The sequence below is a fragment of the Vipera ursinii genome, assembly GCF_947247035.1.
Source record: "Vipera ursinii genome assembly, chromosome: 5".
NCBI classification, from domain to species: Eukaryota; Metazoa; Chordata; class Lepidosauria; order Squamata; family Viperidae; genus Vipera; species Vipera ursinii.
In genome coordinates this window covers 80,069,560-80,086,865 of record NC_139518.1, presented here as the reverse complement: position 1 = coordinate 80,086,865, position 17,306 = coordinate 80,069,560, and the positions used below count along the sequence as shown (strand labels likewise).

Below are 17,306 nucleotides of genomic sequence, written 5' to 3'. Positions count from 1 at the left end.
TGAAAGATCTAATACAATGATTGATTGTTTGTTTGGCCGTTTCCCCTCTTTGTAGGGTGGCCATGATAAAGCCTGAATACGTATCTACGGATACATGAATATACTTCCAAGGGGCAAATGGAGGGAATTGTGTAACGTCCATTTGCCAAGTCTCACAAGCTTGTGTACCCCTAGGATTTACTCCTTCAGGGATACTTCGAGCTTGAAGACTACAAGTAGGGCATTGTTGAATGATTGCAGCAGCTTCTTGGTGTGTGAGTCCGAATTGCTTTACAAGAGCCTTTTTGTTTTGGTGAAAATATGAGTGACTTTCTCCGGCTGTTAAAGCACAAATCTGTAAGACAGATTTACAGGCTTCATCCGCCATGTGATTCCCTTCTGATAGGAATCCTGGAAGATGTTGATGACTCCTAATGTGTGCTACAAATAATGGTGTTGTCCGTTTTTGTAACAATTGTTGCAGCTGTAAAAATAAATTCATTAATGATGGTGATAAAGAAGGAGAAATATAGGCATCAAAAATTGAAAAAACAATGTTGGCAACATAAAGACTGTCTGTGATTATGTTCAATGGCTGATTTTGAAAAATGGAAAGAGCCAGATTAAAAGCAGCTAATTCAGCTTGTTGAGCTGATGATTGTCCCGTAGTGAGACGTTTGTGCCATGTGGAATCAAGTTGCCAAACACATGCCCCAATGGCTTTTGAACCATCCGTAAACACTGTTAGTGCCTGCGGGATAGGTTGTTTTGCTATTGGATTAAAAATTGTAGTTGGGATTGTTTTGATCAATTGTAATCGAGGGTCTGTTGGGAGATGGCAAGATAATTTTCCATTCCAATTTTCAAGAGCAATTTGAAGGACATCTGAATTTACAAACATCTCTTCCCATTGTGTCAATCGGAAGGGGAGATAAATTGTGTCTATTTCCAGACCCATCATTGCCTTTGCCCGTTTCCGAGCTTTGGTGAAAAGAGCAGCAAGTTGGGTGATTCGAGAAAAAATAGAAGTTTTTGGAGTGTGAGAAAGGTGTAACCATTCCAAGATTAAAAGTTTTTTACTGCTACTAATTTGCATAAGAATCCCTGTGTACAATTGCGGAGTAGAGAGAACAGCCAAAGATATTGGAATGTTGGCCTCTAATCTATCCACCCACAAAGTGCGAAGGGCCAGATTAACCTCTTGAACCACTTGTAATTGATGTGAATCTAGGATGATTTTATCTGCAGGATGCTTGGGGCCTATTAAGGCCTTAAATAAAGGAGATAAGATATTAGTAGGAAGAGAGAAATAAGGTCTAGCCCAATTCAAAGTACCAAGATATTGTTGTAATTTGACCAAGGTAGTAACTGGTCCAATATTTAAAAGTGGAAGATCGGGGGCAGCTGCAGCTGCAAGTACCTTATGACCCAAATATTGTACCGGATATTGCGACTGTATTTTGTCTGGGGCTATAAAAAGACCAGCAGAATTTAAAAGCTGAGTAAGGAAAGGGATTGTTTGCATAACAGTACCTTTTGGTCCTTCTGCTGCAACTAGTATGTCATCCATATAGTGATAGACCAAGATTTTCGGATATTTTTGTCTAAATGGTTCTAAAACTTTATCTACATAGTATTGGCACATTGTTGGAGAATTTAACATTCCCTGAGGAAGAACTTTCCATTGGTACCTTTTAGTGGGTCTGCTATTATTAAATTCAGGAATGGTAAAAGCAAAAAGAAGACGGTCAGGTTCTGCAAGCGGAATAGAAAAGAAACAGTCCTTTAAATCAATTACAACAAGGTCATAATTTTGGGGAATCAAATTAGGATTAGGTAGGCCACATTGCAATGGGCCCATTGGTTGGAGAATGTCGTTGATCTTTCTGAGATCCTGTAGGAGGCGCCATTTGCCTGATTTCTTTTTGATGACAAAAATTGGTGTGTTATAAGGGCTAGTAGAAGGCTCAATATGACCCTGCTGCAACTGTTGTTGGACTAAATCTATTAAAGCAGTGAGTTTTTCAATAGGAAGTGGCCATTGATCTACCCACACAGGAAGACTAGATTTTAAAGCAAGTGACAGAGGTTTAGGCAGCATGTTTAAGGAATATGTAGAGTAGCCCGAAGTTGAGAAAGAAGATCTCGCCCCCAGAGGTTACAATGAAGAGGCAATACGTAAGGTTTAAGAAAAGCAGTAGCCGAAGAATCAGGAGTGGAGGCAGACAGCCAGTTAGTGCTAACCTTGGCAGCCTGTGCTCCTCCCACTCCCTGAACGGCAGAGGTATTGGTAAGAGGCCAATCAGCAGGCCATTCAGCTGTACGGATCACGGAAACATCAGCTCCTGTATCTATTAGACCAGAAAAAGAACGGCCTTGTAAGGAAACAGTAAGAAAAGATTTAGAAACATGAATAGGTTGATGCAAAGAAAAAACACCAGGGGTATCGTCAGTTGGTGGCGACAGAAAAATTAGTGTGGCGACTTGTGTGCCTGCTTTAAGGTGGAAGGTCCTATCGCCATAGGCAGATAAAGAAAGATTATGAAGTGAAGCAGAGTCATAAAGGAAAGGAGCAGCGACTACTCCCTCAACAATTAAAACAGAATTAGGAATAAGTAAAGCCGGAATATTAGAGGGGACCGGCTTCTGTAATGTAATTGATAATGGCATGGTAAAAATTGATCCAGGATCATCATATGTTATATCTGAAGTTAGAGTAACAGGCAATGAAAATGTATTTGAAGATTGAGTGTTTGCCAAATCAAAAGGAAGTGTGGAAATAGTTTCAACCTTTGGAGTGGGGCTGGTTGATCGCCCCATGTCTAGTTTCCCTGGTTTTGTTGAATGGAAATATTTGCTCGACATTGTGAAGCCCAGTGGAAGCCTTTGCGGCAACGTGGGCAAACTGTTTTTGGCTTTGGGTTGGGGGGTGGCTGTGGTCCCCGTGCTTGGCCACGAGGCGCACCCCCTCCCCCAGGTTGTCGACACTGATTTTTGAAGTGACCCGGTTTGCCACAGTTAAAACAATTCCCTGTTCTTGTAATAGGAAAAGCTTCTGGAGAAGTTTCAGGAGATGTTTTATTAGTAGAAATAACTGCCGCCAGTGCTTGCATCTTATAGGAAGTTGTCCCTACACTGCGACAGAGTTCTAAAAATTCTGCAAGTGTAACTCCTGGTTTGTTAGCAATGGGTTGTAAGACTTTCTGACAGTCATCATTAGCATTGCTATAAGCCAATTTAATAATCAATTCATCCCTGCCAGCTTTATTATCAAATTGTCGTTCTAATGCCAATTGAAGGCGACTAATAAATGTAGCATATGGTTCCATAGGTCCTTGAACAATTTTAAGAAAATTTTGAGCAGATTCTCCAGAGGCATCATCTACGTGGCGTAAAGCTGCCATTGCACAAAGATGTATTATGGCAAAAGCACGCCGGGGACAATTTTGCTGTTGAATTAAGGTGGCAAATTGACCGATGCCCAACAAGTGATCACGTGTTACACCCTGAGGGAGTCCTTTTCGGACCTCAGATTCAGCATTTTTTTGGTATTCTGATTGCCAGATGACATATTGAGCAGGAGTTAAAAGCATAGAAAAAAGAGTTTTCCAATCATAAAGTAGCATTGTCGAATTGGCATCTACTAATGAATTAAGTAATCCTTTAACATATGGGGATTGGATACCATATTCTTTTACTGCCATTTTCAAATCTTTTAATAATTTCATAGGGATATTTTGATGAATTGCGGGACCCCCTCCCGGGGCTATACTTAAAGGATAAAGAGAAGTTTCTTCAGGAGAATTCATCAGAAAAACGGATGAAGTTAGAAGATTTGTTAATTGGCCTCCTGGCAATAAGGTTGGAGAAGGGGAGTCTAGAAATTCAGAGGAAGATGGAGAAGGCAAGGAAGGTTTCTTAGAAGATGTTGTAGAAGGTGCAGAAGGATAGGGTGGTGGTGCTTCAGGTGAAGACGAAAGATCAGAAGAAGGATCAAGAGGTTTAGAAGTAGAAGATGTCAGATCTAGAGGAGATGGCAAAAGTTTTAATGCTGCCATCACTGCTTGCCATGCGGACAGAATGTCAGCAGGTGCCCTGGGATGATTGTGAAGATATTTCCCTAGTTTCTCCCAGGTTACAACAGACAAAGTGCCTGATTCCGGATAAGCCGGACAATTTTTGTTAATATATCGTAAAAGTTTTGTTAAAAGTCTCTTTCCTACAGGATGGACCATGGTGCCATTGTGTTTTTGAACAAAATTAGCATTCTGCACTATATTAAAAAGTTCGTCCCTATGAACTGACGAAACTTTGGAAATTGAGGAGCCCATTTACTCACGATTTGAAGCCTTCTCCGAGGTGCGTGGAAAATGAGGGTGCAGGTAGCACACGCCTGGACAGGAGTCGTGCTGTGGAGTTGAAGCTGCGATCCAACGGACGAGCCCCCAGTTGTTGCGATGAGCGACCGGTCAGGGTTCTGGCTTCAACTCTTAGAGCCCCTTGACAGGGGTGAGAATTTGGAGGGACCCTCACAAGGGTGATCACCTTGAATAAAGAAGGATCTTGCACTCTACCACCGACCCAGTATGCCGGAAGTTCCGACGGTCATACTTGGGAACTGCGATGATTAGAGCAGAGTCCTAGGACAGACTGAGACACCGACACAAGTTTGCTCAAGGTGAGAGCACAGAAGTGCCCGGGGTGGATGTTATGCCCCCGAATACCTCTGGACACTCTCTGTTTATTAGGCTGTTTCAATTGGGAGGGGGGAAAAACACTCATGGAAGGTCAAAGGGGAACATAGCTCATGGTATACAATTGCTAATGAAGAAAGCAAAGGTCATTACAGGAAATAATAAAACATAGTTTATGCTAACAGAAAACTGCTAATGAAGAGGGCAAAGGTCATTACAGGAAACAATAATGCATAGCTATCTATACAAATGTTAACAAAGTTGACAGGGATTATTGCAGGAAGACATAACTTGAGGCAGAGATAATTGCAGGAGACAGGGCTAAACACAAATGCTAACAGGGAAGACAAAAGGTTATCACAGGAAGACATAATTTTGAAACAGAAACAATTTCAGAAAACTATATATCTTGAAGCATGGGTAATTTAAATGAAACAAGTCTTTGTTGTATACACATGTGAATCAGAGACAGGAATGTGGTTGTAAATAAGAAAAGAGTTTTATCACCAGAGGCAGAGATGGAATGTAGGAATGTGGCCTTACAATTGCAGATTAGGTAGAACTGAATGCAGGAATGTGACTTAACGATTACTAATTGGGGAAAAGGCAGAAGTGTTAAACTTTTTCAAAGAAGGTCTTTGGCAGGCAGAGAAAAGCAGATTTTACACTGGCAGAAATATAATCACTAGAGACAGGAAGGGAGAATTCTGTGATTTTTAATATAGGAATAAAAAAGGTCTTTTGTAGGTCTGGTTTCTCTACAATTAGTCTGGATGTTTCTGAGTCATGGTCTGGTTTCAGGCTGTTTGATTGGCTTGTTGTTGTTGCTGGGCCATAGTCTTCGGTGTTTGGGTATCGTCTGTGTGGTGCAAATGGTTTTTGTTCGTTTGGTTGACTTAGTCATGATCTGGTTTCAGGTTGTTTGGCTGGCTGGGTGGCTGTTGTTGAGACGTGGTCTGGTTTCTTGTGGAGGGTTGTGATTTTTGTTGCTCTGTGATGGGGTTCCCGTTTGTTCGTTTTAAATGCTGCCTTTGGGATTGAAGTAGTTCTTTCGTTCTCAGTGGTGGGTAGATTAGGTCCATGTCAATGTGTCTGTTTATTGACTTATTGGTGGAGAACCAGACTTTGAGGAATTCTCTTTCTCCCCTTGATTTTGCTTGGGTTACAACTGTGGTCCTGGTTAGATGGAACTTGTGTCCTTCTGAATCTTTGTGGAAGGATATGAGGGATAGTGGGTCGTGTCTTTTGATAGCCAAGAAATATTCGTGCAGTCTGGTACATAGCTTTCTTCCTGTTTGGCCCACATAGTTCTTTTTCACAGTTGCTGCACTGGATTCAGTATATTTATTTATTTTGATTCCATTTATATCCCGCCCTTCTCCGAAGACTCAGGGCGGCTTACAAGCTTTAGCAGTAGCCTTCATTCTATGCCTGATGCCTGATCTTTGGCTTGTTTCTGTCTGCTCCTTAGATTTTGACAGGGTCTGTCTGAAAGTTGAGGCTGATTTGTGGGCTACTGCGAGGTCATGTTGGCGGTACTTCCACAGCAACCACTCCAAATGCCACAAACAAAGCTGCATCAGAACACTGTTTGGGAGATCAGAATCCCATTGCAACACCACGGAAGGCAAATCAACAGAACAAAAACACTTATACAAAGTCTTCAAGAGAAATGGAGACCCACAAAACTTCATCCAGAGATTGCTGCACACAAAGAATACAAACACCCAAAGCAACACAACTATTGTACAACAGGAACAACAACAACCAGACGAATCACAATTCCCTACATACAGAGTGTTTCGGAGATGACAGCAAGATTACCATGCCAACGTGATCTACAACATGATCAGCAAAATTGTTTTACCAATAGCCAGCCAATCAAACAGCCCGAAAGTAGACGATGACTCAAAAACATCCAGACAAATAAAACCCACACCAATTTACATCATACAAAAAGGTATTTAATGGCCAGTGCTCTGACAGACGAGCACAATTCAAAGCTCACTGAAGATGTCCCCCCGAATGGAGACAAAATATTTGCAGCCAAATCGCCAAGCTAGGAGATCAAACCAACAGCCCAATGGTTTTCCTTGTTTTCAACACAACTTGTTGATGAAATAAGAGGAAACTGGGACAAAGTGGGACACCCGTGCCAAGTGACAAAGTCAGCTGATCAATGAGGGGCATTGCAGTTGCACCTCAGCTGAAAGAGATCTGACTCATGTATGACCTTATGCTCCTCGTATATACGAGGAGCAAACAGGTGTCAATCTATCTTAGTTTCTATGTAAAACAGACATGTCAAACACAAGGCCCGGGGGCCGGATCTGGCCCGTGAAGTGGTTTCATGTGGCCCGCAAAGCCATCCTGGAAACAGTGAGGGAACGGCCCCCACTGCCTTGGCCCTGGCCCAGAGACCCTCCTTCTGCCAGAGACCCTCAGATCTGCCCCACTCCTGCCCAGGCCCCCATAGGCCCCCTTGATGCGAACGATGTAGAGCTGGCCACACCTACCCAGTAGGCCATACGCACTCTAGCCACGCCCACCCAGTAGGCCATGCCCACCCTGGCCATACCCACCTGGCCCCTTGAGGGCAACTGCAAAACTGATGCAGCCCTCAATGAAATTGAGTTTGACACCCCTGATCTAAAAGAACTATGCTAGGAAGATTCCATGTTTCTACATATTTTGACGTAAGTAAGGAGGAGTAAAGCTTAGCAGACTTACCCACCTGAAAATAAGAGGAAGTAGATCCAAAGAAAGAAAATATGTTGGCATGTAATGTTTCTGGGAAGAGCTTTGCATGAAGCAACTCTTCTTCCTATGGTTAATTAATTGTTATTTTATATCCTACTGGAGAGTAATCTCTATTGTTAAGAGATTACTGGAATGCAGGAACAAAATGTAATCTACAGTAGATATTTTTTTATATTGTGTACTTTAGTTTTCTCAAAACCCTAAACTACTTTCCATTTATTTCTTATCAAAAACAAATTCACTTAGAGATTTCATCTGATTTATTCTATATCTCAAGATTTAAAAATTAGATTCACACTGCACTACCTTATTAACTCTGATTTTCAGATTCCTAATTTAATTTGCCAACTCTGTGGATCACAGGTCATGTAATAGTGAATTATAAAGGATCAGAGGAAAACCTGAATTATAAGGAATGTGACTAGATCACAAAGCAATTACTGGCAGCTGGGTCACCATTGAGCAGATTGTTTTTTCAAAGTAGAGCCCATCTGATTCCCAACTCAAATTCAACAACAAATTCAGCAATTGAACAGAATTCAAGAGGAATGTGGAAATCCAAAGAGGAAATTCCATTTTATTGGTGTTGACCTGAAAAATGGGAATAGAGATTGTATTTTTTTTAAAAATCCCATTTATATCCCGCCCTTCTCCGAAGACTCAGGGCGGCTTACAATTTAAGCACAAACCAATGTGCTTAGCAATTTGCTGCATTCTGAATGAAAAGATGCACAAGATCATTGAAAAGAAACGTGCAAGTGTCCAAGAGAGAAAAGAAAACAATTAAACAATTTAGCCTAATACTGCATACTGGAAATATGTACTCTGACACAATCCTAGACAGTAGGGTATTACCTGGGTCTGTAAAATCTGGAAATGTCACTGGAAGGTTTAACCAATTTAACCAGTGATGTTTATTTCATTAGTGGCCAGCGAACCGATGGAAGGCTCTTAAACCAGACATGTCAAACACAAGGCCCGGGGGCCAGATCCGGCCCGCAAAGTGGTTTCATGCGGCCCACGAAGCCATCCTGGAAACAATGAGGGAACGGCCCCCACTGCCTTGGCCCTGGCCCAGAGACCCTCCTTCTGCCAGAGACCCTCAGATCTGTCCCACTCCTGCCCAGGCCCCCATAGGCACCCTTGATGCAAACGATGTAGAGCTGGCCACGCCCACCCAGTAGGCCATACGCACTCTAGCCACGCCCACCCAGTAGGCCACACCCACCCTGGCCACACCCACCCGGCCCCCTGCAGGCAACCGCAATGCTGATGCGGCCCTCAATGAAATTGAGTTTGACACCCCTGTCTTAAACAAACAAAATGCAATAATTAATTAATCTTATTCCTCTTCCTCTTACAAACACTGCACAGGTAATCTCACATGTTCCTAGGTAGTTTAAATACAAGGAGCACTCCTCCAACTACCCTTTGCCCAGTTAGAAATGTGATATACTAAAGAAGTAAGTGAGTCAATACATGTTTGCTCAAGAGGAAAAATGAAAGGTGAATTTCAAGAAAGCATGTAAACTTTTTACAAGTGTCTTAAGCGTATTTGCACTGGGAGCGTAAACTCGTCTAAAAAAAATTCTACACCTAAGTCCATAAATACGGTCACAGCCAAAAGAAAATTAGTACACTAAACTAACAAAGAATGGATAACTCTATTTAGTTGAGCAGCAACCCTGAACAGCAGAAAAAGGAAACAGATCATCTAGGCAACATCTTCCAACAAAATGGATTTCCAACCAATTTCATCAAAAAGTGAGGGATCTTTGGTGTTCTCCGAGCTTCCTTGTTTTCTTGCAGACGTTTCATTGCCCTAATTAGGTAACATCATCAGTGCTGGTAAGGAGTGCTGTGAGGACCCAGATTGTTGGGGTCAATAAGATGACTTTGTAATCAGACCTAAGATGGCGACGCCTGGAATGGCTGCGGCTGCACTGGCTCTTGAAGGTGAATAGTTTTTAAGGGCTAGTATAGGCCACATGATCAGGAAGATTTTAATGTGTTTGAGCAACATGGTGGAACTAAGGTAACATACGACATACGACCGACAATCTTTGCTGGCATGGCGAGTTTCTAGTTGTTTTGGAACTGTTGGTGAGACTGTTAAAAGTCGTTGGCACTGTTTGAATTTGTTCTACCAGCAGCAAGATCTGACTGCTGGCCCAGTGATGGATTCTACTGCAAATCAGGGCTGTTTCCAGAGGAGGCAGAGGAGGAAAGGACCTGGAGCTTATGGAGCGAAGGAACTGGATGAGGCTGTCGGCAGGCCCAGAGGAAGAGAGAGAGGCTTTTGGAGGAGTTAGTGGTGGCAGCAGCACGCTCCAGGGGTGAAAAGAAGCAAGGCCTCTTTAAGGAAAAGGTGGAAGAGTCAGGATCAGAAAAAGGAAAGAAGGCGAGGTTGTCAGAATACAAGCTAACTTGAGGGCTAATCCACATGGAGCCCCATTTCCATCTGTCCTGTTTGCCATCGTTCACTCCCTAGAGACTAAAATGGACAATGTGAAATTTGAACGGGCCACGAACAAGGAGTATATATTGGAGGTGGTGACCCTTTGAGAGCTGTATGCAACGAAATTTCATTTTGATGTATGCCGATTGGTGTACATTCAAAGTGACAATAAAGTTATCATCATCATGTAATAATGCCGCTTGGCGGGGGCCGAAAGCCCTAATAAGCAGGCATATACATAGAATGAAGGCTATTGCTAAGCACATTAGTTTGTGCTTAAATTGTAAGCCGCCCTGAGTCTTCGGAGAAGGGCGGGATATAAATGGGATTAAAATAAAAATAAAATAAATAAAATATATTCTGGTGTCATGCCCGTCTGTGTGGGTGGGCTGGTCTTAGGGATTCTTTGCCTATTCTCCTTTATTGGCACTGAGAAAGGTAGAATAATGAAAAAAAAGCAGGTTTCTATAAATGTTCGATGAACAAGAAGACAGCAAAAAACGGAAAGCATAAAATCTTTACAATATAAGCTTAAAGAAAGTTTCATTTTAAGAAGCAGGAGAGCTAAGTTACTATTGTTGATATATTGTTCTTGTGGGTTTCATCATTTTCATTTACTGTACTGCTGCATTTATCATTTAATTTGCTGTATAGATTTTCAGAGGTTATAAAAATTGTAAAGTTAAATAAATAAACCTATGCAAAGCAGAGAAATTTCCTTTAATACCATAGCACAGAAAACGAAACTTGAAGGAAAATGTTTGAGGAAAAGATACATGGAAGAATTTATATTCGTGTCTCACTTTCAAAGAGATTAAAGCCTAATAATTCAAGATATCAAGAAATAATGCTAGGGTATTATCAGGGCTTTTTTTGTCATAGAACGCTCAGAACGGAGTTCCGGCACCTTTTTTTGGATGGAACCTTGTATGGAAGGCAAGACGGGTTGTATGACATGTGTGAGTTCCGGCACCTTTTTCTTTTACAAAAAAAGCACTGGGTATTATCAAGTATATTTCCATATTAATTCACAATTGCTGCTTTCAGGACTTGCTACAAAATTTGTTTTCTTTTCAATAATGAAAGGGATCTGATTTCAAACTGGTATTCCAATGTGAAGAGATGAAAGATTTTTAACTTCTTTTTTTAAGACAGGAAAATACAGTCATATATAAACTTAAATTAATTTTTCATGCTGCTCATACAGTTCTGCATTGAATACAGATCAATGGATGTATTTTCATTAGGCAAACAATGGATGACAGTTCCCAGTGGTATTAAAATGTTGTTTTCTAATTAATTTATTCTAGAATTCCAGAATTTCCACTACCGAAATGTCATTTTAAAACCACTTCAGCTCTTTTACTTTTTTTTTTTTTTGAAGAACAAAAGTAATGTATTTCTTGTATGATTCTTTTAGTCTGCCTGGTTATCGTTAAGAATTGGGCAGCCTACAAGCTTAATAAACTATTATCGGTGTTTAGGTATAAAAATAAGTACAGTAATCTCCCTGCAAATGAACATTCATTATTATTTTTAAAAAAGGTTGATAAATGCCTGTTATGATTTTGTGAAGAGGCATAAAGCAACTAAACATTTTTAGAGAATAATATCTCATTTATAATCCTTCAAGGCAACTCCTTTACCTATTAATATGCTTTTGTTAATATCAAGGAGTGTTTGAAAAGGTATAATGAAGTGTATTTCTTAAAAATACATTTAAAACATGTTGTGTTTCATATAGTCAGGAATTTTTCTTTCAATTAAAGCACCTTTTAAAATTCTACATTGGTGTGAATAAGGAATGAGTATATACAATAGTTCCAGCTTTATAACCATGATAAATCTAGGGTCATATTCATAAAGGTATATTCTTCCCACCACAAACTTGATTGACTACAGAAAAAACACTTTCCTGATTCATCTGAAAATGTACGGTAGTTTAATATTAGTTTACTAAACAGAAGACAAACACAACATCAGACATAACTTTAAAAAAAGTAATGGATTTACTTTTTATAAAGAAGCTTAAGGCTTTACTCAAAAACAGTGTTTCTTAAAAAGTTGTCAAAGGACACAGGAGTCTTCCAAGACCCTGTGAGAGGTCCATGAAATGAAAATTATTTGCCAGATATTGAAGATATTGGCAAAAAATTATAACAATGTCACTCTGCATTATTTTATAAACACACACACACACACACATACACACACACACATATACATACATACATGAAAAATATTGTATTTTTGTTAATTACCTAGTGGTTTAATATCGTCATTTTTCACGATTCAGTAAATTGCTATGAAAGCATCACTTTTAATTTTAATACAGTAAATATCAATAAACATATCCTATACAAACCAAAGCTCTTTTGGAGTCCTCCATAATTTTTAAAAATGGAAAAGGGTCCGGAGAGCAAAACATTTAAGAAACAATTGCTCTAAAGAGAAAAGGGGTGTTAAATTGCAGCTTTACAAGCTAGAAAGCTGTGAGTTCTAATCCTTTATCTGGGCCTGTCACTTTCTCAGCCCTAGGAAGAATGTGCAAGAATTGCTTCTGAAAATGTCAAAAAAAAATTGCATTGACTAATCTCTATAATCCCCAGGAGACACGGTTCACTGATCAACATAAGAACCAGACGTAGCTTAGTTTCATTAACTAGTTCATAAATCACAATGATGTATATAGCCAAAAACACTCAATCTGCTGTCAGCTATGTTTTAATAATATCTACAAATGGTAGTTAATGTTATCTGTATTTGATGGTTAATTAATCAAAAATGCACAATAATTTCATTACAACTGTGCAAAATGCAAAAAGCACCTAAAAAGCTTTAAATTACAATATAGATTGGAATATGGCATTACTCAGAGGAAGAAAAATGTGGAAGTAGTGATATTTGAACTGTATTTCTCATCGCATAAGAGCTTGGAGTTTCTACAGTCACAATCACAAGTCTTATCAACAATCTATTTTATTCATAATAAAATAAATTCATAAATGTTTATTTACTTGTTTCAATGCCATCAGTACTAGCTTGACATCAGTACTGCTAGCCCACCAATCCTTCCACCCCCCCAAATTTATCTATATTCTGCTCAAGTTGAGAAAATAAAATAGGAGCGGGGGGGGGGAGAAGAGTATTAAATCTAAACAAAGCAATAATACCAGTATATTTTATGATGTAGTGTAAACATCAAAGAATCTACATGACTAATTGTTCCAAATTTTACACTTGTCTCCCAATTTATATCTCTCTGAAATGTATATGGCTGCCCAACTCGAAAGACTGCGACTCTGGGCAAGAAAACAAAAAAGAATAATAAGAAGCAATCAGATATCAAATTTCTGTTACATCCCTCCAGGTGGGAACCCCAATGAACCTGCCCCAATGCCTGGAGAGAACCATAGTTTTGCCCCTTTCTAAAGGTCAATAGGGACGCGGTGGCTCAGTGGGTTAGGACGCTGAGCTCGTCGATCAGAAGGTCGGCAGTTTGGCGGGTCAAACCCCGAGTGCCGCGTAGCAGAGTGAGCGCCTGTTACTCGTCCCAGCTTCTGCCAACCTAGCAGTTCGAAAGCACGTAAAAATGCAAGTAGAAAAATAGGGACCACTACGGTGGGAAGGTAACAGCGTTCCGTGCGCCTTTGGCGTCTAGTCATGCCAGCCACATGACCACGGAGACATCCTTGGACAAGCGCTGGCTCTTCGGCTTTGAAACGGAGGTGAGCACCGGCCCCTAGAGTCGGAAACGACTAGCACGCATGTGCGGGGGAACCTTTACCTTTACCTTTAAAGGTCAATGGGATCAGGGCCAGCCACGTATCAGGGAAGTGGTGGGGGTGGGGGAGAGATAATTTCAGAAAGTAGGTGGTGTAAAGGAAAAGGCTCATCTTCTGGGTCCTGCCAGATGACCCTGCTCCAGGAAAATGACCCCAAACTTGCCCCTCCATGTGGACAGGCAGAGATGCCACTGAAGAGGTGGTCCCACAAATAACCTAGTCTTGTTCCACGTAGAGCTTTATAGATGGCCACCAGCACTTCGAATTGTACCCTGAAGCTTACTAAGATCACTAAGCACTTGGTCTTACACAGATGGACAAAGATGCATCCATAACTACCCCACCTGCTGCTGCGTTCTGTACCAACTGAAGCTTCCAGATGCTTCGTGTAGAATACAATGCAGCAATCCAAGTGACGGTCTACCAATGAGTGACAGCAAGCAGAAATTCTCAATCCAGGAATGGGGGCAATCGGCATTGGGCAAAGGCCATTGTCGCCCACAGCTACCACCTGCTACTTAAAAGCAGGCTAGGTACATCCCCCAAAATAAGTATTTTCTTTATACACACACACACACACACACACACACACATATCATAACATAAATTACAAATTTATTTATTTATTTATTTTATTACATTTATATACCGCCCTTTCCCGAAGGACTCAGGGCAGTTTACAGGGTGATTAAAAACAAAAATACAAAAGTTAAAAACAAATTACAAATATATATATATATATATATATATATCCGTCCCTGAATAAGTAAAAGCCCAGTTAAAATTAAAATTAAATTATTATTTTGATGTTATCTTAGAAATAACATGCCTAATTTGATTTGCTTTTGATTTGCTTTTGATTTTTAAAAAAAAAAAACAATAATCCCTCTTTTTAAATTAGCCAGCTGAAAGGCACGCTCACAGTCTTATATTTTATTATGCAAAACATTTTTAAAAAACGAGTGGTTCTTTTGCCACAAGTAGGGCATTTATGCTCTTCATGTCTCCGTGAGAGTAAAATCTGATTGATAATAACGTCTCTAAGAGTATCCGTTCCTGTATTTGACCATAAAGAAAAACTAACTGTTTTAAGTCCATTCAACGACAGCGCAGCAACATTTTGATGTCGATGAGGAGGAGTATTTTTTTCTGAGAAATTCAATTCGGAATCCATCTTCATTAAACCAACACAAGGCAAATACAATGGAGGAGGGAGGGGGGACTGTCTAAAGATGGAAACTAAAAGTATTTAAAACCCCCGGCGAAAGTAAATATAAATTCGAAAGCCAAGAAAGCAGTCGGAAGAAATCCAAAGGAATTATTCCCTTTGGAAAAAACCTCGGGACTTTTCACCAAGGCGACCGACCCGTCAGAAGCCTCCTTCGTTTTTAAGCACCCCAAACGAGCCGAGCTGCCCTTGCTTGACCTCACAACTAACTCTGAACGGCCGTCAGTCTCCTCTATTGATATAATACAATAATATAATAATAAGTCGGAAGGGACCTTGGAGGTCATCTAGTCCAACCCCCCTGCACAGGCAGCAAAGCTTATTTGCTGAGGGACATTATTGCGCTTTCAAAGCCCGGCTCGGCGCGGCCGCCTCCGAACCGGGATTTCCAGCCGAGACGGAGCCTTGCTCGGCTTCCCCCCCTCCGCTCGCAGCTCGCCGAACCGCGCCGAAACTCGGGCCGCTCGACCGCCTCTTCCGCGGGCGCCGCCGGCGGCAAACTCCCGTAGCCTTTCCCCAGCCCGGTTTTTTTTCCCCGGAGAGCCGCTGCGTTTCTGACGGGACGGTCTCCGCTTCTCCGAAACGAACCATCTGTGGCCCTCCGGGCTCTGGAAGCGGCGCCTTTCCCGCGGCTCCCCTTCCGGCTCCGTCCGCTTTCCGCCCTTCCCAGCTCCCGGGCCGCCTAGGGCAGCCGCCGCCGCTTCCCGCCCCGTCTCGCACTCACCCAAAACACCGTGGAGTAAGTGACGAGCGTGAATTTGAGGCACAGGTAGGAGAAGCGCGCGCAGTAGCGAACCTGCTCCGAGTCTCCCGGCGCCGCCATCGCCCCCCCCCTCGCCGCCGCCCCCCTGCTCGACACCTGCCGCTCTCCGTGCCAGCCAGCCGGCCCAGAGGCAGCGTCGCTGGCGGCGGCGGCTCCTGGAAGCGGCTCGCCTGCGCCAGCCGGCCTGCGTGGCTGAGCGCGGCAGAGCAGCTGCCGAGAGGCGAGATGGGCACGCCCCTGCTGCCAAGGCTGGAACTAAGAGGGGACGAAGATTTAAGGAAGGGAGCCGGTGGCTCAGCGGGTTAGGACAGCTGAGCTTTGTCGATCGGCAGGTGGGCAGTTTGGCGGGTCGAATCCCGAGTGCCGCGTAACAGAGTGAGCGCCTGTTACTCGTCCCAGCTTCTGCCAACCTAGCAGTTCGAAAGCACGGAAAAATGCAAGTAGAAAAATAGGGACCACTGCGGTGGGAAGGTAACAGCGTTCCCGTGCGCCTTTGGCGTCTAGTCATGCCGGCCACATGACCACGGAGACGTCCTCGGACAAGCGCTGGCTCTTCAGCTTTGAAACGGAGATGAGCACCGGCCCCTAGAGTTGGAAATGACTAGCACGCTTTACCTAAGATTTAAGTAAGGGACCCGGTGGCTCAGTGGGTTATGACAGCTGAGCTTGTCCATCGGAAGGTCGGCAGTTTTGCGGGTCGAATCCCAAGTGCCGTGTGACAGAGTGAGTGCCTGTTATACTCGTCCCAGCTTCTGCCAACCTAGCAGTTCGAAAGCACGTAAAAATGCAAGTAGGGACCACTACGGTGGGAAGGTAACAGCGTTCCGTGCGCCTTTGGCCACGTGACCACGGAGACATCCTCGGACAAGCGCTGGCTCTTCGACTTTGAAACGGAGATGAGCACCGGCCCCTAGAGTCGGAAACTACTAGCATGCATGTGCGGGGGAACCTTTACCTTTACCTAAGATTTAAGTAAGGGACCCGGTGGCTCAGTGGGTTAGGACAGCTGAGCTCGTCCATCGGAAGGTTTGGCGGGTCGAATCCCAAGTGCCGCATAAGAGAGTGAGCGCCTGTTACTCGTCCCAGCTTCTGCCAACCTAGCAGTTTGAAAGCACATAAAAATGCAAGTAGGCAGTTTGGCGGGTTGAATCCCGAGTGCCGCTTAACAGAGTGAGCGCCTGTTACTTGTCCCAGCTTCTGCCAACCTAGCAGTTCGAAAGCACGTAAAAATGCAAGTAGAAAAATAGGGACCACTATGCTGGGAAGGTAACAGCGTTCCGTGTGCCTTTGGCGTCTAGTCATGCCGGCCACGTGACCACGGAGACGTCCTTGGACAAGCGCTGGCTCTTCGGCTTTGAAACGGAGATGAGCACCGGCACCTAGAGTCGGAAACGACTAGCACGCATGTGCGAGGGAACCTTTACCTTTTAAGATTTAGGTGACCATAAGCAGTGCCTCCCAATCCACGAATGGGCGCAACTTGTACACAGGATTTGTGGCCATGGTTGCCCCCTGCTCCTTGAAAATAGGCTGAGAGTCAAAGCCCAGATTGCACACTGAGTCTGATTCAAAGTTAACAATGGACAATTAACTAGTTATGGATGCTAAATGGTGGCTAAGTTATGGTGGCTGAATGGCT

General features: G+C 42.7%; 1 protein-coding gene across 1 annotated transcript in view; it reads right to left on the bottom strand.

Moving 5' to 3' along the window:
• Positions 1-15,850, bottom strand: part of TSPAN15 (tetraspanin 15) — a 45,879-nt gene extending 30,029 nt beyond the window's left edge. Inside the window, exon 1 of the mRNA XM_083364831.1 lies at positions 15,629-15,850. Coding sequence (XP_083220957.1) covers positions 15,629-15,727 — 99 coding nt within the window. The 5' untranslated portion in view covers positions 15,728-15,850. The remainder of the gene's footprint in view (positions 1-15,628) is intronic.
• Positions 15,851-17,306: the final 1,456 nt, after the last annotated feature.